The following is a 23,369-nucleotide window of genomic DNA, read 5'->3' as shown; positions in this document are numbered from 1 at the left end:
GTTTTTTTTCTGAAAAACAAGAAGAATAAATAAAAGTAGACGTTTTTCATATGGGAACCTATTAGCAAAGAAGACGAGTTTTAGTCAGTAGAATTGATTCATTTATCACGACTTCTGCCTGCAGGTAGCAGTCCTTTCTTCGTTGTATGGAATATGCTTTTATCTTGAGAAAAAGAAAGACGCTTTTTTTCCTAGCTGTTTTTTTTTTTTTTTTTTTTTTTTTTTTTTTCAATATGGTACATGACTGAACTTTGCGATCTTGGTGTGGCTGTATTTGTATATCATCAATGATAAAATATACACCCCTTTTCCGTTTTAATATTATTGACTGAAGATAAGGGAGTTCCATACAGTAGAAGCCAGGAATGTGTGTAAAGCAAATCTGAAAGTCTCTGCTGGTGAAAAAAAAATATATATCCATAACAAAAGTCTAAAATAATGGCAAGTATTAAAGATGGCGGGGTCCTGAGCCGAAAGACGTGTGTGTGTGTAAACCGTGAGCCCAGTAATTTGCCCTCGCTCTATTTGCCACTATACAATGAAGAATTATGAGGATGTGTGACAGAGCATTCCAAATGTTGATCACCACAGTTGGGGCTTTTGCAGCTTTCAGCCTGATGACTATAGCTGTCGGGACAGACTACTGGCTGTATTCCAGAGGCGTATGCAGGACTAAGTCTTCAAATGATAACGAGACTAGCAGAAAGAATGAAGAAGTGATGACCCACTCCGGATTATGGAGAACCTGTTGTCTTGAAGGTATTTATTTATTTATTTATTTATTCCATTCCATATAAGGGAAAATATTCAATTGATAGTACAAGTTCATTACCTGTGGATAAAGCCATGTCATCTAAAATTTAGATATAGCTACCTGACTATGATTAAAGTAAAGTTTTTTTTCATTTTTGTTGTAATCCAGCTTTACAAATGGCAGTCTAACTAATCCATATTTACTATTCACAACCATAACCAAGGGAGTTGTATTATTATATATATATATATATATATATATATATATATATATATATATATATATATATATATATATATATATATATATATATATATATATATATATATATATATATATATATATATATATATATATATATATGTGTGTGTGTGTGTGTGTGTGTGTGTGTGTGTGTGGGATACATAGCTTCATAATACATGTTTCATTTCTATTTTGAAACGGTGTGCTATTGTTTTCCATTTATATATCGTCATAATGAATATCAATGCTTTATGCAACATATCTGGCTTTTCAAATATTAAACATGGCTATACAAATTAACTTTAAAATCAGTTTGAAAAAAAAATGTTTGTACAGCATATACGGCCAACCTGTGGCTTATAACTTCATGCAAGTTATATGGGTAACTAAATGTATGTATTCACAATGTTCCGTTGGCTAATACTAATATTGAACGACGAGAGCGTTCTATTACCCTGAGATCCCTAATATTGGAAGGCAGGCTTGCTTTCTTTAAGATTCAGTAGCAGCTGATTTGACTTGAAATTGTATTTACACAATAGACTTTTTAAAATATAGCTAATGTATACGGAATGGCATCAGGTATTCCTCCAAAGCAATTTAAATATTTCCATTGTTTTTGGACTAGTAAGGTATCCAAGAACGCCACACGATATGTTGTATTGGTATTTGCATTAACTTTTTTTTTTTTTTTTTTTTTTTGACCGCAGAGAATTGGATAAGATTTCTGTTCATTGTATTAGCAATATGAATAACGGTTCAGATTAGTGACACCCCGTTTGAACGATTGAAGTATTCTCATATTACGTTTTTATTTACATTGCTAAATCAAATCACTCTGGTCACAAGTAGTGAATACAAATTTCAATACATTTTCAAGCATAACTAGACTTAAATACGTAATTATGAACCGTGCTGCAAAATGTGTTTAGAAATATTTGTATCAATCATTCTCCCTTACTATGCTAGGTAAGTCTATTTTTTTTAATTAACATAATATGAAAAATAATAAATAACTATGTTGAAAATCATATACTGCCTTAAACGCCTTATTAAGCACAGGCTGTTTTACATTTTAAATTTTTTTTTTTTTTGACCCAACTGTGTCCTGTCTTCTGTAAGTATGCAAAGTAATTTTATTTTTAAAAATGATATGTATTTTGTACTTGAATTTTCTGTGGTCTAATTCCAAATATTACAAATATGTAAACTGAAAGCAATGTCCTGGTGACATTCTTTTTTTTTTTTTTTTTTTTTTTACTTAACCTTTGGTGACCTTGACGTTTGGTTGAGATGTTTGTTTCTTTCTGGTTGATGATTGCAGTGATTCTTATGTATGTAATTACTGCCTCAATGAATACATGCTTGGAAAACACAGTTTTTCCAAAGTTATGAATGTATGAACCAATGAATGAATGAATGAATTAATAACACTAAAACCACAGTCTTAAAATGATCTGCAAAGGCATAAATCAAAATGTTTGTCTGCAAATTTCTTGTAGATTTGCCTTTAATGAGTAACGTAAACTTAATTAAGGTTTTCCCCAAATACACCCTGAATGCAGATTTTGTCAGATTACATTACACATAAGATAAGTTAAAGCAGGTGCTCTGAATACAAAGTGTAGAAAGATTTTTCTCCATAGGGTGAAATTAAGCTTTGTGTTTGAGGTGAAAAGGTAGAAATGCTATCATTTGTCATTGATTTTCCAAAAATCAGCTACTGAAGAAGATAACTTTAAAATATAATGGTGGTTATCTCTGAATGGTCTACTTGAGCATTCATGTAAAAATGCACAGTAAGTATCTCATTTTATCGAAACTCCCTAAAAGGCAATGTCAGATCAGTTCCACCCAGCTGTCGCAGCCTTGGCATTCCTATGACATTGCTTAACATCAAACTCCAGACTCCAGTACAAAAGCAAAATTCCAGCAGCCACCCAGTGATGTTGCTTTTGATTTTAAAAAAAGCACCCTGCCATAAGGAGGGGTGACAGCAGGCTATATGATTACTGAGATCCCAGCTGCTCAGCTTGTATACACTGACAGAGCCCTGCAGGACCTAACTTGGGCTAGGGGTGTACGAAGAACAGTGTACACTTTGACAAACACAGCAACAAATACATGACAAACTCCACTTGAGTAAAACCTATATTTCCCATACTTATTGTGACTTGGGTCTGTGAAATTAATTTATTCAGATAATGAAAATATTACTGGAATTTTTTCATATTAAATTCCCAATAAATGATACAACCTTTGTACCAATAAATATATAGCATACAGTACTGTGCTACACAGTAAGTAACATATGTAGAGGGTTGATTTGTGCATTTCTTTTATTTCCGTAACTTGCTTTTTCACCCAAACTAATGGCTTCATAAGTGTGGTCAGTTTAAAAAATAATAACTATAGAGGTAACTAATGAGCAATGAAATTCAAAAGGCTTTAAACAAAACTACAAAGACCATACTACCTTAGCAATTTGCTTTTGCACTGTATACCTGACCAATTTATTTTGGGTTTTATACAATACGTACACAATTATATAACAGTATACAGGCCAGCCTACTAATTACCTACATCTAACAGTCCATGACATTAAATTCAAGAAAGGTGTGCTATTTTTGACAAATGATTTTTGACTATTTTTCACAAAGAGTGTGCTTGGTAGGAGTTTGTAAATTCACATTCTTGTTTGGCATGCATACATAACCCCCCTCTTATGAAGTTACCATCATAACCACTTTGTTATTGAAATGTTTAATCTTCTATAATCTAATCATGCAGCTTGGTAAATTTAAAAAAGTAAGTGTGCCAAAATGGTTTGCAGTGTTCAGGTGTAAGGGTGATGCTTAGTGATAATGGATACAAAGACAGTTCATAGCGAAAAACAGCTCTTTAATAGGCTGGGCTGCATGTCTGCAACACTTAAATAATAAAGAACGGACTCTGTGCAACAATGTGTATCACTCCATTCGTAAACCGGATTTCAGCCCCAAAATAATAAAGCACGAAACAAATGCATCACATTCACAAAGTCCAGAACAAGTGCTCTTGGTGCAGGTGGTGTAATACAGAGGTGTACAGGGATGAAGTGTAGTCCGAGTTTATTACTGGCCTCTCGCTACAGCTCCCGGAGTTTAGCCGTCTAACAATATCAAACAAAACAATTACTAGACTTGACTAAACAAACAAACACTCACGGTTAGTACACCTGTTTTCCTTGTTGGTCCGCTCCTAGCCATAACACAAGGAACAGATCACTCGGCCACATCCCCTGACACACCTTCAGTGGACAGCAAGAGCAATCACGTCTCCTCTAATCCATGATTGACACATCACTTACCACATTAAGGTGATGGCTTCTGGTATTGTGACTCCATCCCTTTCTTGGATGGCCGGCTTCCGACTGACCCAGGAATAAACTGTCAAACCATCCAGTCTGGGGCACACTGTTCCTGTTATACAGCACCCTCACAGGTCCACTAGGGACTCATAAAGATATGGCAGGTATATATGTGTTTGTCCTGCCTTATATGGGTAAAAAGAGAAAAATGGCCATTAATGGACTATTTTGTTTTAAGGTGACTCTAGTTGGATACTGGGAAAATGGTGCATGAAATAAAGTAAAATGGAGGGTACATTAATTTTCTGACCAACGCGTTTGGTGCAGTCAATTGTAATTGAAAGGGATGTGTAGAGGCTGCTATCAAATCCTGATATTGAAAAAAACAAGCAAACTGTTACCAGAAATAAGCAAACAATGACCAATATTGATATCAGACATATTTCGTTAGGCAATCTATGACCCCAATTTGCTAGTGGAACAAGATGAGATCTCCTTTTACAGCCTTTACAGTGCAGATGGAAACATAGCAAAATGGATTAAAAGTAGTTACATGGTTTATTATCGTAAGCATTAATGCAGTATCAGATTAAAATGCATGTAGGATAAGCAGGAACAGTGTGTAGGGAAGCAGGCATGTGTAACCTCTGCCTCTTTAATCTGAATACATCTTCAGTTTTGTCCCCACTGGTGGTATAACTTATGACACATATATTAAGGCTTTTTTAAAATATATTTTACATAGAATATTAATTAACAAGAGCCTAAGGTTACACAAGCCCAACATTGACAAAATAGTTTCTTCCTGAAAATGTTCAGATGCCAGCTGTGGCTTACATAAAGAATAATATCCTCTAATTAAGCAGGCTGGCGTTACAGTTTTGTTCTGTTTTTGAACAGCATGGTTGCAGAGATAGGAAAGGGTTCAATGCCTTCACCATTGAACTTATTGCAACAATAAGGCTTTGATGGACCAATTGTCTCCACTAAGTGCAAAGGCCTCATGCCTTCAAATATTTATGCCCATAAGAAACTGCTGCCAGGAAAAAGAAAAAAAGTTAGTGGCATTCAGCTGGCAATCAAGTATTTAGACATCAAATATTTCACTTTTAAAGCATGAAGGTGCTGACACTGCATTGGGTCTCTTCAAAATCTGTATCTCTCTGGAAAATACGGAAAAACTATTGATGATCTGCAAACATGAAAAGACCACTGTCACTATAGCCAAACAACTAAAGCAGCAACATACTAAGCATTGGTCTGGCAGGACTCAGTCTCTTTGTTACAGACACTTTCATTTTCAGTGGTCTTTATTTCAGAAATATTGATCTTTAGAAGTCTTTTCTTTTGAGGGGGTGTATAAATAGACTTGGTGGGCCCACAGTTCACCTTTTATGAATACACCTATTATTAATACATGGTTGAATACAATAGGATTTGGGATTTTTTATAACTAAGTATATAGTTTTTTTTTTTAACCTGTTCAGCAAATTGGACATTAATTTTTAAATTGTTTATAATAAGATGTGCTCATTGGATTTTACTTATTTTGCAGTACTTTATCTTCTACAAGCTGCAGTAAATTCCAACAGAATTAATGTAAATGCCCATTTAATAATTTACCCGGGTTTTTGATGGGGTTAATTCGTCCATTTTTTGGGTTCACGTCATGAAGAATATGGCTAATACCAGAACCTGCACAAAAGACCAGTAAAACCACCAGGATTTGTCGTACTGGTCTTCCAATCCTTCCATATGGTGTTGAGATTTAAAGAGCAGTATGAGTGAATTGACTGTCACAAGCGTGAATGAGTAATTAACCACATTGCCTAATTACTTCATGTACTTTTTTTTTTCTTCAACAATTATGACCTACATCAGATGTGACTATGTAAACCTTAGATTAAAACGCTTATCAGTGCAATAAAATGAGTGTTCAACATGTGACAGTCCTGACTGCATACCGTCAATGAATATCAAAGCCAAGTTTCAGCGAAGGGGATGCATGCAGGTTTTATTATATCCAAGTGCAAGATGCTGGTTTTGGTAACACTTTACCTGGAAGTGTCTGGAATTGTTGTTTATTCTAATAAACAAAATAATAAGTAACAAATAATATGTACTTACACAATATTGCATAGTTACAATGTACTTCATGTGTACATTTGTTTGCACGATATAACCCTAACTCTAAGCCTAACTCTGACCCTAACCGTTTTCTGATACTATAGTATACTTACATATATCATGTAAAAATATGTACACATTAAGTACATTTTACTATGCGTGGTAACATTGTATTTATGTGGAAGTACACATGTATTTACTAAGTAACCACTATAGTAATTAGAGACACTTAAGACAAAGTGTTACCCTGGTTTTTCTCCCTGTCATCAAATACTTCACAATGGTGGTGACATATAGTTATTGAACTACCCTTTACAGTATGCCATGGTTCAAAGATATTTGTTGGTTTTGCAGTTTCCAATGAGATAATAAAGTTAATAAAAGAACTTGTCATTGCTCTTAGCAGGTGGCCACACACCTGACATTTCTTAGGCCAACAATATAAATCCTTCCTCTCACATATCTGTCTTAACGTTCTGGTTTGCTCACACAATCAGGACTGCCATTATCAATGTATCTATTGCTCTTGCTCCATTAATACTCATCTGCGTGTGTGAACGATTTTTCATTTAAGCAACGCAAATATTGATCATTCTGACCCTGGGTACTGCTAGGTTAAATATTAATAATGTCGCAATTTAGCACTGATTGCACGATGAGTGATACAGTAGCCCGGCATTATATTTAGATGTAAGGTATTTCCAAAGTGATCCAAGTCAATAACGTTATCTGTAGGAGCCTGCAAAATACATTTAAATACATTTGAATCTGTAATCCTGCGAAAAACCTTGATTATGGACCTACTCTGTTTCATTGTCCATTACTAGCAATATGTAGACTCTCCAGCCTCAAACTATATCAAAGTTGTTTGTTCTATCAATATTATACAGCCTACTGCCGTACTGGTAAAACACCTTTGAAACTAAGAATCTGCAAACAGCCTGTAGTAAGGGTCTGAATGTCGATTTAAGTATGTCTGTAAATGACCTACAGCATAAAAAAGGTCCCCATACAGTTACACAGTAAGAGTTTTAATGGAAAGTTAAATGATGCTTGTAGTTTGTGTTGAAGGACATTGATGTGGAAATGATCATTTATTACAAGTGACCTAATGTTAAATGGTGCATTTGGAGGCACATTTACAATGCAGCTGCAGATTTGAAATTTGGAAACTGCTTGGCATGTTTGTGATACTGCAAAAAAAAAAAAAAATTCATTGGAGATAACATATATTTTAAATATCTTTAATAAGCATAAAGAAATACCGTCACAGATTTATAAAAAATTGTACTTGTTGTACGGTAGTTTTTTTTTTTTACGGTCTTAAGGTACCAGAGACTCCTGAGCATTATTTTTGGTTGAAGACACTTTGCTTCAGCACACTGAAGAGTGCTGCAGGGATTTCATACACCTCCCCTTTCCAGTCATATGAGGTGAAACTACAGGTAGCCAAAATATTCTAATGGCTACTTCACAAAGAAGATGTTTCAGAAAGAAGGTATCAGGATTTATGATTGAGTGTTTAACATTATTCACTTATCAAAATGTCTTAACAGTGTAGAAAAAAAAATACTGACTTAGACAAGGTTTATAATGAACACATAAACCCTGATATACATAAAACACAGCTGCAGAAAAAGAAAGAATTCACATACCTGGTTGGGAAAGGTTTAGAGGGCCAGTTTAATGACACACCCAGGTCAGTTCAAGCCTGCCAACAGGGTGAGGTTTTGATGGACACCTAATTAAACACAGTCAAGTGCACACTGATATCCAGGGACCTTACATGCCCCTAATCTCCACACAGCCAGCTACAATCAAACCCCGGGGATGATACTTAGCAAGAGGGGTCTACAAGGTCTTACCTACTCCTTGTTGGTAGCCATAGAGACTGCACAGGATAAAAACAAGCCAGCCGTATTTCCAATGTAGTTCCAGGTTCAGCTGCAGTGTTAAAGCAAGCCACAGAAAAGCATTGTAGCTCTGACTGTTCCAGGCAGAAAAAGGTCATTTTAGATTCCCTAGTGTTTTGCTGGGGTTTTTTTGTTTGTTTGTTTCAATGCATGGAAACCACATATCACATGTGGATTTAGAACATTAATATGTAAACCACAATATAGACCACTTTGCTTGTTTCACATTCCAGTTCCACAAGTTGATTATCGAGTTTTTGTTTCAGTAAGGGATTAAACAGCCTCTCTTTGCACCGTGCAATTCGATTTGAGAGATATTATTGGCAAACTGTTAGAGCATCCCTTCTCTAATGAGGGATCTCTTCCAAACCATAATTAGAACCGAAAATAGCATGCATCCTTACTTCAACATCTTTTCTTTTTGTGTAACAGAATCTTGTAGAGCCAAATCATGATCAATACTGTATTAAACTGGAAACAAAACATACAAAGAAATTTAATGCCCACACCCAGCTGTACAAAAACCTGTTCAAGTACATATACTATACAGAAGATATGTTAGTGAATTAATATTACTGACAGATGTTAATGCAGTTTGCAGACAGTGCTGTATATTCAGCATGGATCAATGTGCAAATGCATGAAATTGCTACACGATAATGTGCCCCGAGTCATTCTGTTATGATTGTAAAGGCAGCACATTGGTATTGAACACTGCTGTTCTGTGCCTTTCACAAAGAATCTGGCCTTAAGCTCCGAGATACCAGTGAAGCTGAACAAATTCTGTGCAAATTGATGCATTGGGCATGTACACGCATTCATGGTCTTCATATTTGGATTATAAAAATATTTATTTACTGGCTGATATTTGTTTTAAATACATTCCTTCTGCTAGATTGCAAAAGCATAGCATATAAATCATTTTGTTGTGGTTCTTTTGCATATCATATAACCTTAATTTCGATATGTTTTCAAATAATGTCAAAATTCATTTATTCAGCTATTTTTAAAGACAATTTTAAATGTCATTAGTTTCGGTAACACTATTCTGCTAGGCCATGTTGGAAATTGAATGAGGTACAGTGCATCTGTAGTATATTTTTTACATATATTTGTTTTCATTTGGGAACAGTTTCCATTTTTCAAGATTTGTAATGTGCCTTAAAAAATGTGTAGAAAAGTATTTTTTAATGAGAGGTTTTCTGCACAATATTAACTGTGTGCAAAATGAAACACTGACTTTTTGAATTCTCAAAAAAAAAAAAAAAAAAAACCCCGACAGACAGCATTAGAGAAAGAATGCAGAATTTGGTAGGTTTCAGCAAAACTGCCTTCATTGGTATTTCAAAATGTATACAGTATATTACAGTATAACCCTACAGATTGGAGTTCATTATTAGGCTTAGAAAATGGCAAGAAAGAGTACAAATTAAATTATATATACAAAAAAAACCATTGTGCATTTGTTCTTAACTATTTACATGACTGTGGAATGTAGATTGGCAATAAGAATGTTCTGTTTTATAAACTCTTATAACTATGAGCTGGCAGGACAGACATATTCACGTTCATCCACACTCCACACCAGCATGAGCGATACCTTTTTTTCTCGATTGCAGGCTGGTTCATTTACAGATGGAGCTCATGAAGGCCGCACGTGTATAGTCGATAGCCACCCCCCCCCCCCCCCCCCCCCCCCCCCCCCCTTTCCTGCCAGGGGAAAGCAAGGAGGGTCAAACTTTGCAGTGCAATACTATAAAAACCATACTTCACTCGCTGCTGTTAGTGATGTCTGGACTGTGGAAAACAAATATATTGATTTGCCCTCCGGACCGGCGCATCTAGTAGCAGTCACTGTAAGCAGTGAAGTAGCTTATATCCACTGTAGCCTGGTGCCCAATGGGTGCTTTAAGAGTCCCAGTCATTTAAAATGAGGGACTGTTGTGTCCTTGAGAGCCCTAGGTAGGACAATCACGCTGATTAGAACTGCTTGACTGCCTCTTTGCTACACCCCACACACACAGAGTCAGTGAGCTGATAGCATTGCCATGGTCTATATGATTGAGGAGAGTACACTGAAACGGCTGTCACTAACCAAGCAGATACCAAAAAAACACATAAAACAACAGTCTTGCCATTAGCAAGTTTGTATTTTATACAGGCTTTGTAAATTATTTTTAAAACAACTTGTTGTGGACAACAGGTACAAAAAGACTTAGGTTTTTATGATTCAACAGCTTCTAACAATAGGGACTCAACTAAACTTATTTCCCCTTTATGAGCATCTGATCTTTAGAATAGGGCCCTGGGAATTGTAACCGGTACCTGGTTGTTGCAGGTACTCAGGCAATCAGTCTTCTTGGTACCTGGGGATTCAGCAGCCCACTCGCTTCACAAAGCAATAGAGCTTTTATTTAATTGCTTATTAGACAGAATACCTTGGTAAGATTTAAGGGAGGACTGAGTTTTGCCCTTTTATAATGGTGCCACACACATTCTCTGTGCTACTTTAATTAACAACCGAATCTCTTTGCTTGATCTTCTCTTAAAGCCCTTTTGAGGAAAAAAAAAAAAAAAAAAAAAAAAAAAACTGGAGTCCACAGTCTATAGATTAATAGCTAACTAGTTCGCAACCTCCCTTGCATAGGGATTTATTCATGATTCTTTCGGAGTGATTTATTTTGTCGGGCCACAGTTTATTCCTGCTTAGGTCAGCTGGTTTAAGGAAAGAATTATTTATTGTCGCTTAAATTTTCATTCCATTCATATTTGATATCTTTTGTCTGTTTCTTCTCTCGCTCATTTTCTTGCGAAGCACAGTATCTCTGCTCTGCTGGGTCACAGCCTTGATATATGTATTTTTATCTGACCCTGCCCCCCGTGATGAACCGAAAAGGCATCTTGCCCCCTCGGTTACAGTGTGTAGCATCACTACAGCATCTGTGAAGAGTGTATACCCTTTGCACTCAAATTCATAAATACAAGTATTCAATGAGAAAGCTTTTAATTCAATCATCCTCACTGAGTTCAAGGATGGTAATGAAATGACACTTGAAGAGAGATTAATTAAAGTGGGCATGTTAGTCATTGCTTTTGTCTGTTTTATCCAGACTTGTTTGAATGTTCTTTTAGAACCAGGAATTCTGAATGGAGTGTTGCATCAAGAGCAGGACAGCACGTGCAATAAAAGTATGTTGGATCTTCTGCATTCACTATCACATATATTTTCACTTTTAATTTGGAAAACCCAATTGAGACTAAACATCTTAATTGGATAAGTCCAATATGTAACACATTTTAGAATAACAACGTGAATTGTGAATTTTAAACAATGCAAGAACTGTGCGGGCTTTGAAGACTGTATTATTTAGTTAGTGGGGTGGCTTGCTTAATAATAGACTTGGTAAGTCAGCTGCAACTCAGAAACATCTGGTAATATGTTTGTGTGCTTACGAACCAACAACACTCCCAGAAATGCCTTTTCTACTTCACTCACCAATCTTTTTTTTTTTCTCCAGGAAGGATATTCTTCTTGGCTTATATGTTGAATATATCCTAAATTGCACTACAATTTTTAATTGAGGTTTATCAGTGTGTATTGGTCATACCATTATAATATAATTGATATGTCTTCTGTGCTAACGTTGCCTCTTAGTACGGAAACATTGCATTACCATTGCAGAGGTATTGAAGATCATTTGGTAAGGGTTAATGAGACAACGTAGGAAGGAAATAAAACACACCAAAGATGTCAAGACCCTTTGAAACAAGCTCCAGACTTGAATACAGAGACACGGATTTTCAAAATGCAGCATAGATCAGTACCCCAATCCTTGCCGTGCTTTTAGCCTGCCTCTCATGAATGAGAGAGGTAATCAAGAACCTGACGTGACGTGAGCCGAGCCCTTTCTACAACAACCACAGGGTGCTTCAATGGGCAATCATAAAATCAGTCCAGGCTCCCAGGAAGATAGAAAGCTGCAGATAAGCCAATGCCGATCTGTCTGATTGATGATGCAATTCACACAGGACTGCTTTGATCAATCGTGGAGGCTATGGAGTGATAGGAGTCATACAGTGCACAGCAATGACAATGCATTGCAAATGCAGCATCAGTAGCATTGCAGCCAGGCAGTCAATGGCATGCAGTTATGCATACTGTCTGCTTGTTCAAGTCCCAACCAGTTGTGATTGCTGTTAAGGTGGTGCTCCACCTGTTTCATACAATCTCATCTTTAGATGTTCATCCTCTCAACTTATCATATAATAGCCTCTTCTAACAACGATCTTTATTGAAGTTAACTTTTTTCTTTTGTACACTGTACTGGAATGTATCTCATTAACAGCTATGCATTTATTGTATGTAAGATCTAATAGCAAACATTAGCATAGTTTATATAGGATGTGTGGGCTAAGTATCCACCATTAAATATCCCATCAAGGAACATGTGAATTATAGTACATTTGATGGGTAATGGGTCTAAAAATATTACATTTTACTCACTGCAATCTTGCAATATATGTATCTTGTTCATGGGTTCTGTACAGTATTCTTTAGTTCATTTGCTGCATGCTTGCTACATTACTCATATGTCATGATATGATCACATAGATATGATATTACAATAGGCATATTTCAGGGTCTATAAGCGACTAGTGATATATCCCTGTAGTCATAAATCAATGATGTAATTTGTGTTGTCTGGTAGGTCTGACAGCATTCGAAGTCTTCATTTTTTGAGCCATTTTTTAACACCTACTCATACTCACTAGAAACACTGATGAAGACTTCTTGTTGAAACATTTGTCAAAAATGTTAACTAGTTAATTTGTGTGGTTCTATACACACCCACTAATAGTAACTATTACTGTTTCAGAATAATACAGTTTCTCTATACACTATAAAAGCTTTCTCATAAAATGTGTTACAACCACAATAATAAAAAAAAAACACCTTACCTTACCACAGATAGCTGACTCTGGGCTGTGGTGTTGTGCATTCATTGGCAATGGGGAATGACTGCATAGTTGCCTTGTTAATAGTATAGACAAACCTACTGTATGCCTCTAAACTTTTACATTTTCTTCTAGGATCCTTTAAAGGAGTCTGCAAGAAAATCGACCATTTTCTAGAAGATGCAGACTATGAACAGGACGCTGCGGAGTATCTACTGCGTAAGTGTTTCATAAAACTGCTAACGAGAACAAACACATATTGTGGCTCCCTGGTGGCGCATCCGGTAAAGGCACTCCACCTGGATGTTGCCGGTTCATGTCCAGTTTATTCCATTGCTGACCTTGGACGGGAGCTTTCAGGGGGAGGCACACAATTGGCTGAGCATTGCCGGTGGGGGGGAGCTTAGGTCGGCTAGAGTGTCCTCGCTCAACCACTGTGGTCTGGCCGGGAATCTGCAGGCTTGCCTGTAAGTTGCCCAGAGCTGTGTTGTCCTCCTACACTCTGAGGTGGCTGTATGGTGAGCCTGCAGTGTGTAAAGAAACATGCTTCGGAGGACAACGTTTGTTGATCTTCACCCCTCCCGAGGCAGCGCAGGGGTGGCAGTGAGCTGTGCCAAAAAATAATTGGACATTCTAAATTGAGAGAAAAAATAAAAATAATTGGCGACTACTAAGTAATTTTTTTTTTTATTATGATCCTGTTCCATGTCTTTAAAGAATCCCTTTGAAGTACAGTTCCACTGTAGTCAGGCAACAACCTGTTTCTACAAAGTACTGTATCCTTCCAAAAGCTGGAAATGCTCAGTATTTTTTAAATAAAACTGAAAGCATAGAGGAACACAAGACACTTTCTAAATGCACAGTGTGTTCCTTTGTGTACAGGGCCATGTCCAGCATTTCAACACTCAAGAGGCCAATAGCTTGAGCGCAAACCAATTTGACGTGCAAAAAACTGAATAGGAGATGTTACTGATTAAAAATAAAATAGTAAAAAGCTTTAAAAATAAGCCTTTAAATAGCTTTATATTTTTTTCACACGTCAAAGCTTTGCTCTGATGTGCATCTGTGTGCCATTCAGAAAAGCTGTAAGTAATAATAAACTCATAGCTCATTAAAAACGTTGCAGTAAGTTGGTTTAAATGGCTAAAACAAATTAGTTAATGCTAATGGTATGCAAATAAAAGGAGGGTTGAAAGTTAATACATAATATAAGTTGTGCTGGTTGTCTTCAGTATGCTTACACTACATACACTGAATAAAGAAACATGGCCCCTTGTTTGAGAGCCTGTGAAGTTATCTGGATCCCATTATGTTGAAAAGATGTGTGTTGGCATTAAAGAGAATGCCAGTGACTCTGTTATGAATCAGCATGCATAACATTAATAGTGACAGGTTAAAACAACTCACTGAACATCACAGATAGGATTGTAGAAAGCAACAGCTGAACAATGAGCACAAAATAAGGACCATGGGAAATCCTTTATACAATGAAAAGTGCTATTACTAAATGACATGCACATAAATAATCTACCAATCAATCAATCAATAATAATTTTATATAGCGCCTTTCATAAGGCCATCACCATCACAAAGTGCTTTACAAGATATAGTAAAAAACAATGCATAATAGACAAAAGTGCTGTCTAACATAAGCTTTTATACAAATCAAACACTGAAAATGAAATCTTGTTTAAACCAAGTTAAGAGCAACAAGAAGAAATCACACAAACAAGAGTAGAAAAATGTAGGATTCATACAACAAGCAGGAACCTCTGAATTCATAAACACAAAACTCTATTTATTACCTTCTGAAGCATTCATTTTCAGCACTTTCTGAAGATTTTAAAACATGCTGCTTACATTTAAGCAAAGCTTTCTGTAACATTTAACAACTATTTGGGTCACATTATTTTTGCTTCTCGTGTTGAAACACACATTAAAAGCTCTGTACTGTAGCTTACTTAATTGAGCCAGGCTAGTTTGTGTAGTTGCCAGTTATTCATGTTGTAGGAAATTGCTTATTAGCTATGCATGCTGGGTCTGGAAGCTGAACACCAGCCATGTACAGTAAACGCAGAACGCACACCAGTCCAAAACAAAACACTCCTAATGTATTACTGGCTGCCTTCAGGTTTCACAGTGAGTGACTAAACTGGGATTAGAGCCCACATCTTTCTCTGGCTCTTAGTACTCTGCTCTAAACATGAGACAAAGTTGCCTCCAGATACATGTGGAACAGAGTAATGATCAAAGTCTTCAAGAGCTGTTTTAATTATTGAAGGAGCCATCTCCAGTGCTTTGTGGTGCAAGGATCTTGCGTCACAAGGAGGTGAACAGGAATCTATTTGCATTCCAGTCAGGTGTGCTGGGATCTTATAAAAGACATATTGAGGATCTCAATAATATCAGATAGGGGACCCACAGACCTCTGTGAGAGGACGAGTTAAGTGCTTATCCTCTCCCTAAGATGGGAGACATGGAAAGGAAACATATTCAAACTGTGTTGCATTAATCGCGCAGCCTGTTGACTGCTGCTCAAGTGTAACAAACAGATCGGAAGACGCTTGTCATGCCCCAGGCTACCTAAGAACTGTATGTGCATCCCTGCTGTCAGGAGGAGCTGGGATCTCCCACATTGGAGATGACACCGTAATGAAACAATATACAGCACTATAATAAATTGAATGCCTTTTACCATCATCAACCTGGAAGATATTTTGTTACAACAGTATTCTCAAATAACATTCAAGGCAGTCTTATAATTTGAAGACTTCTGTAACAGGAGCCCTGTATATGAGAAGGGGGCAGGGCAAAGCCCTGCTCCTATAAAGTATATTTGTTTAGTAGTAGTAGTAGTATGATGTATTGATTGTATTTATGTTTATATATGATGGCATAGCTGTGCGTTATTGTTTTGTTATTATTTTTATTTAAATGTGTTGTGGCAGAGGCGAGGTCAGCAGCTCGTCCTCTGCCAGGAGTAACTAAAAAACTTGTGTAGAATGCGACCAAGGGATTATCAGATAATTGATAGCTAGTTAATCCCTTGGTCACTAATATAAAAGCATGCAGCTCTCTCTGCTCTGGGTGGGTGTTCAGAGGAGCAAACGGGAGCGAGAGAGAACAGAAAGAAACTAAAATACAAACCTATCGGACCAGTGAAGGCGATTACCCAGCCTGACAGAGGCATTTGTTTTGGTGTTTGTGATTTTGTTTAAATATTTATTTTCGCTCTGTGAGCAGTTGTTTTGTGTTTAAATGCTTTATTTATTTTTGTTTAAAAATTAAATCATTTGCCCTGAAGTCCCTGTCAGTATTTTTCTTCCTGCATCTGGCCTAAAGTCACCACAAAGCCAGCCTGTCACAACTTCACTGAAGTGGAAAATATGTAATGATCAAGTACTTAATGGAACGCTGTCATTTTGTAACTAAAAGATTCGAATTTATGTCTGGTTTATATTTGTATGTTTTATATATTTATAGTATATATATATATATATATATATATATATATATATATATATATATATATATATATATATATAGTATACTATGTTTTATCTTGGGTACTAGACAAGGATGCATGTTACACAGGAGATGTAATCACATGGCTGCTTTGTCATGTGTGTTATTTAAGGGTTGCTCATTGTACTCCAAGAATTATGGTACAGCTTTTGTATATCATAATATTATTTTGGACAGATTACAAATCTGTTTCAAAATGTATGCTCATAGAGGTAGTGTTTGATTTGAAGGCCAATATGAGGCTTGTATTCTGTGTCACATTTTAACAAGCCTGTCCCAGAAGAAAGATGCAGAGATGCTGATACATGTATTCATAACCACTGGTCTTGCTTATTGCAGTTCCTTGTTTGTTGATTTACCTTCACTAAACTTAGAAAGCTTCAGCATGTCCAGAATACAGCTGCTTTATCACACTTGTATTTCTCAACATGTTACTCCTGGTGCTTACATTGGTTACTAGTGAGTTACCGAATTGATTTTAAAGTTGCCATAATTACTTACAAGGTCCTTATTGGATTAGGGTCACCCTATCTCCAAGGACTGCTAACTCTGTATATTCTAACTCATTGAGATAAGAAAATGATGAACTTTTAGCTGTTCAAAAAAATTGTCTAAATCGACTGGAGTTTTTTGCTGTTGTGCTCCTCGTTTGTGGAATTCCAGTTAACATTAGGCAAGTTGAAACATACTTTTTAAAATGTCCTTTTGTATAATTGGTAACTGGAGTGTATTGTACACGCTCTGGGATGCCATGGCATGAAAGGTGCTAAATTAAAAATTAATTTATGTTGTATTGGTGACATGGACTGTCCAATTAGATTATGACCACCAAATAATTTTAGTTGGGACATTGGTTAGATTTGTACTCTAGATTACTTTTCCACTGTGAGCCCAGCTTATTACTTTTTATTGTTTCTTATTGACAGTACAATATTTTTCTTTTGAAGCAGTATAAAAAAAGATTATTGAAATCTAAATCATACTTGTTTTGCCCGCTGGCAATCCAGCAGAAACCACTTTATGTGCTCTAATGATAATCTATTAAAAAACATGGCGACCATGGTCTGCAGCCAATCACTTACTACAGAAACATTAATCTTGGACTTGTGAAACAAACGCTGTAACCTGTACATGCCATGCATTAATGTAGCGCTCTTAAAATCGGATTCTGGGCATAAAATAGTTGATGTAAATGGGTGAGGGCGAAATAAAGGTAAAAGCTATTAGATTAAATGGGCATGTTTTACTCCCTTGACAATCAAATCTGTCACCCGGTAGTACTACTGATGTAACGATCTCAGCAATTACCCTTGAACGCTATATTTGTTATATTAAACACAAGGATTTCCTTTTTTCTAGCAGTCGTTTTATAATTTAAGACTTAATAATACCAATTATACATGGTTTCAAAGATTCCAAAGACCAAACTCTCTGCTGTCCATTATATGATAAAGTATGTACAATATTAAAAATTAAAACTGCAATTTTAGTTCTATTTACTGAATAAACCATCAGTACAATCTACAGAACTGAGAGGCCCCAAGTCCCTCTTCTCATCTGTAATGCAGACTAAAGCTAATAGAACTGACAGTGAAGAGGTTTGTTGAAATGTAATTTAAAGCAATACGTGTAGCATAAAGTTATACATGAATAGATGATGATCAGACAAAGAATGCCTACAGCTAATATACATTCCTGTGACCTACATAAATCACCAACATGTGGGTTTTCCATAAATGAAAGTAATGAAGGTGCTTGCCTGACCATGGCCTAATTTACTGTCCATTCATCACAATGTACAGCTTGGTACTGTTAAGTTACTACCGATATCTTATAATAGATCAGTAAAGCCTCTTGTTGTACACCTGATAAGAGGACTACCACATCTTACTCTACAAGCAAAAATAACGATCTGCATGCTGTATAGAACTGTACGATTCTTAGGGCTGGTTCTAGAGCTCTGTAACTTTGCTTTATGCTTGAAGCTAGTTAACACTGATATTCTTTATTTTACGATGCAGGAGCTGTGCGTGCCTCCAGTATCTTCCCAATCCTCAGTGTAGGGCTGTTGTTTTTGGGGGGCCTTTGTGTTGCTGCTAGTGAATTCTACAAGAGTCGGCACAACGTCATACTCAGTGCTGGCATATTTTTTGTATCTGCTGGTAAGTTTAAACATTATACATCCAGCTTAAGGGACAAGCTGTCTAAAAATAAATGCCATGTAAGAGTTTTTTAACATGAAAACGTGATACAGGTTTAATGGATGAACATAATTTTTTTAATTGACTAAATTAAATAAGTCATGCCTTATCATTACACTACCTTGGCAAATGGGACCTGATTGATTTTGTCATTGACTGCCTTTTTTATTTGAGAAAGAAGAGAAGAGAAAGGAAACTAAATGAAATGATCACTCTCTTCTGAAAGGCTTCACAATAAATGTTTTCTACCTGTGTTTTCTCATTACGGTACATTAAGAATTATGTTTTATATGCTGCATGTACATCTGAAGGGTGGTGGTGGTGGTGGGGGGGTGCTGCAGTCAATAGTATCTTTGATTCAATATTTGCAGTATGGATATTGGCTCATTAAACAATTGTAACACAAGATTTGCCTAACTGAATATCGATAACATGTTTAAATGAAGCCTGAATCATTCTGCCCCTCAACATATAGTACCATACTATATATGACAGAGACTAATTATCTGTTTTTATTTCCCGATCCAGGCTTAAGTAATATAATAGGAATTATAGTGTACATATCTGCAAACGCTGGAGATCCTGGGAAGAGTGACTCAAAGAAGAGCTACTCCTATGGCTGGTCTTTTTACTTTGGGGCCCTGTCGTTCATCATCGCAGAGATGGTGGGGGTCATAGCCGTGCACATGTACATTGAGAAACATCGGCAGATGCGGGCCAAGTCCCGCACCGAGCTCTTCAAGAAGTCGGCCTTCAGTCGGATCCCCAGCTATCGGTACCGCTTCCGTCGGAGGTCAAGCTCCCGATCCACCGAGCCAAGATCCAGGGACACCTCCCCAGTCGGCAAAATCTTCACCGCACCCCTCTCCACTGATATATCCTTGTACACCCTGTCCCGAGACTCCTCCAAGGCCACGATGGGGACTCTCCTGAACTCGGAGAGAGACTTCTTACAAGTGCACAACTCCGTCCCTAAGGATTTCAAAGAATCAGCCAACAGGAGAACCACACCGGTGTGAAACAGGACTAGAGTATAGACAACATCAGGGCAGAGTCGTAGAGAACAAGATTGGCTTGCCTGCCGTCATGCAATTTGCAGGCCTGGAACTTCTTGATTAAAAAATATATATATATAAATGGTTAGGTCAGTGGTGCTTTCTTTTGCTTCTCTTGTTTTGCATACACGTGCAGAATTCCCCTGAAGTTTACTGGGAGGTAACTCGACTTGGTTGCCCTGGTGGACGGCACGTGAAATGCGCAACAAGTGACTCTGTTTTAGTGATGCCTGACAGACTTATGTCTTTAGCTTTTGTCTACAACTTTCTTTCTTTCTTTCTTTACACCTCGAACATACCCTGTTGTTGGTAAATGTGTAACATTTAATGTGAGATGACTGTTCATCTGCGATTCACAGCGGAGATGCTAACTTACATGTGCTGGACATGATGCTCTGCCATCATCTTAGTAAATATGGTTCCTGTTTTGTTTTTTATATAATAAATGCTTTATTTATGCATGCAGATATTTTAGGTACATCACATTATGACAACAATAATTATGAAACCAACCAATTTCATATATTCCTTAAGCCAGCAGTGTTTTCATGTTATTTCATTATAAACAATGGGGCCTACTACATAGCTATGTGGTACACAAGGTAACCTTGATGTGAAAGCCGTTTTTGTATTTAACTACCTTGTAGCATTATATTATGCAAAAAAATAATTTTATATATATATATAAAGAAATTGATATGTCTGGCTTTCAAATAGTAAGTTAATAAAATCATGTTGGCCATTAAATCTGTCACAGCCATTTGAAATGTTGGCCATGGAACCTGATAAACTGAGATTGGCGAGTTTGCTTTGACTTTGGAAAAAATGGTCACACTAAATGTTAATTTAGGTTGAACATAATGGGGATTAAAAAAAACAGCTCAGCTCCCATTTCTATACTGTGTGAGAAAAACCTTCACAGCCTCCAGGTGTTACTGAGTTCCTTTACTGGCCTGCAGAATAATCCACATATAATATGAAGAGAGAAAGAAGAAAAAAGACTTTGCAGTACAATAATCCAACATTCACTGTCTTTTCCAGCACAGAACAGCATTTCCTGCAAGTAAAACGGTTCCAAACTATCACAGTGTAGCAGTCTTATCCAAACCCTATCTATCCAAACTGGATGATTATCCTAACTGGCACCAATGAAACAGCTCTAGACAGCCTCTTTTCATAGCTTGTTTGAATCACCAAGTCACAAAATTATATATTTTTTCTTTACAAAATAGAAAGATAATTTCTTTAAAAGGGATAGTCTGATATTTTCTGTAAATTTACTTTATTGTCTGGGTATGGTTTTAACATTGAGGGGAATTCATATTCACAGATAAAGTACCCTGTGTGTCAGGGCCAACAGACGATAGTGGTAGAGCTTGGGGGCGCCCAGCTGTCGCACCCAATGTGGCTCGCAGAGATTGACGAGGAGTGCACACTGTGTTTTCTTCAAAAGTAGCAGATGGGTGCATGCAAATTAGATGATCGATCATTTAACTGTGCTGCAGAGATTACTTTGCATGGTGCTCTCGTTTTTCAAAATACTTCCAAGTGTTTATTTTTTTTGTACTCCCTTAGCCAATAGCAGAGCTAGGTAATGAAGGGCGCCTGCTTTCCTGTCAGTAAGGTGAGAATTGTAGTGACTGATCACTTTCGACTTCCTCCTCTCTTAAAAATACTGTGCCAAATTTTTTCAGGTGTAGTTCGCACATTTTTCTATTTGTTTTAGAAATGAACGAGCATTAGAAATTAGATGAAAGTATTCGAGAAATAATTTTTTTTAGAATACTCGCTTACTCGAGTATCCAGACTCACCCCTAATTCTGACCCATTACTGCTTTTAAATGTCCAGTAACTTTTAGAAGGGTTTTGAAATGGTTACACAGCTGCCCTTTTAAAAGAGTGATGGCTTTAATCGGTTTTGAGAAGCAGTTAAGTAGCTTCAAATGTCAGTTTGGTTTTCCCTTTCCTCTACCATTTATGACGTCTACAATTATTGTTTTGCTCCAGTATGTCATTTGAATCGTTTAAAATTCGATTAAAATTCACTGCAATTACATAAACGACATTTGGAGCTAATTAGCCTTTGATCATAAAAACCTGAAGTCGATATTACAATATCAAAGTGGACAACTGAATAAACCTTTCCTGGCCAGACATGTTTTTTCTGATTTCCTTTGTCAAAACCACCAAGCTATCGCTGAACCAACAACAAAAACAAAAATGTCAATGTTAATCCAAGTCTGCCAAAACTCATCCACCCATCTCAAACTAAAAGATTAACATGTACCACCCAGACCTCCAAAAGCCCATTCTGTAATGCTTCATTGTAAGCGAATAATTAAATATATAATTACATAGGAACAAACATGGTTTCCTACTGAAAAACATGAATTACATATACCCCCAACATGTGTTTGTATTGTTGGTTATTGTTAATGAGGCATTATTGTTAGGTTTAGGGTTTACTGCAATAGAAATAAGTATGTAATTTATCACTCATGTTTACATCAAGTGGATTTAATAGGAAATCACATATTGCTTATTATGTAAACTAGAGTTGAATTACAGAAGCCTACATTAAGTTCTGCTGCTTATTCTAATGGAAGTTATATTCATTTAGAATGTATCCATAGGAGGAATAAAATGAACAGCACCATTTTTTTTTTCTAATCTGGGCATCCTGTAAATATGTTGTTTGAAAGACAACTTAAAGCTTTGTTCTGGATTTGGGCACAGCAGAACCTAAAAATACAAACATAGACAAAATATTACTTATAATTGGCTTACAATGCAGTGCTATTTTAGATAGTGTGTTCGGCTTATACGTTTGTAATTTGGTTAAACCTTAAACAAGAAATACTAGCTTTGGTACTGATTACACTCCTCCTTGATCATTGTGAAGCCTTTCATTCTTGATACATTTTTAAAAGCCCTCAAAATGAAGTTCAGTTGTATTGCTTTGGAACACAGATGTGCCTAAAGTAAGAATGTTTCCTATGCAGTACAAAGAATACAGGAGACTGGAATGTGTGCTGAATGTGGTGGGGAAAAAAAAAAATATATAAATTCCAACTTGCATTGATCAACTGTGGAGTGAAATTGGTACTGAGATTAGAGAAGCAGAAAAAAGACTTTTAAAAGGCCAGCAAGTCTGATTTCTTAAATACAGTGAAAGAATCTGTATTTTAAAAGCACAGACCATTTAAAATGTCCCAATGTACGTGAAACAGATGTGTAAAATTATAT

At 36.5% G+C, this 23,369-nt stretch overlaps 1 protein-coding gene across 1 annotated transcript; it reads left to right on the top strand.

Moving 5' to 3' along the window:
• Positions 1-261: 261 nt before the first annotated feature.
• LOC121300659 (voltage-dependent calcium channel gamma-3 subunit-like) lies at positions 262-23,369 on the top strand. The gene is made up of 4 exons (XM_041229303.1): positions 262-759; positions 13,478-13,561; positions 18,889-19,029; positions 19,597-23,369. Exons 1-4 carry the CDS (start codon positions 549-551, stop codon positions 20,085-20,087), a joined length of 927 nt encoding a protein of 308 aa, XP_041085237.1. The 5' UTR covers positions 262-548; the 3' UTR covers positions 20,088-23,369.

Source organism: Polyodon spathula, chromosome 26, assembly GCF_017654505.1.
Source record: "Polyodon spathula isolate WHYD16114869_AA chromosome 26, ASM1765450v1, whole genome shotgun sequence".
NCBI classification, from domain to species: domain Eukaryota; kingdom Metazoa; phylum Chordata; class Actinopteri; order Acipenseriformes; family Polyodontidae; genus Polyodon; species Polyodon spathula.
This window is presented reverse-complemented; position numbering and strand designations above follow the sequence as displayed.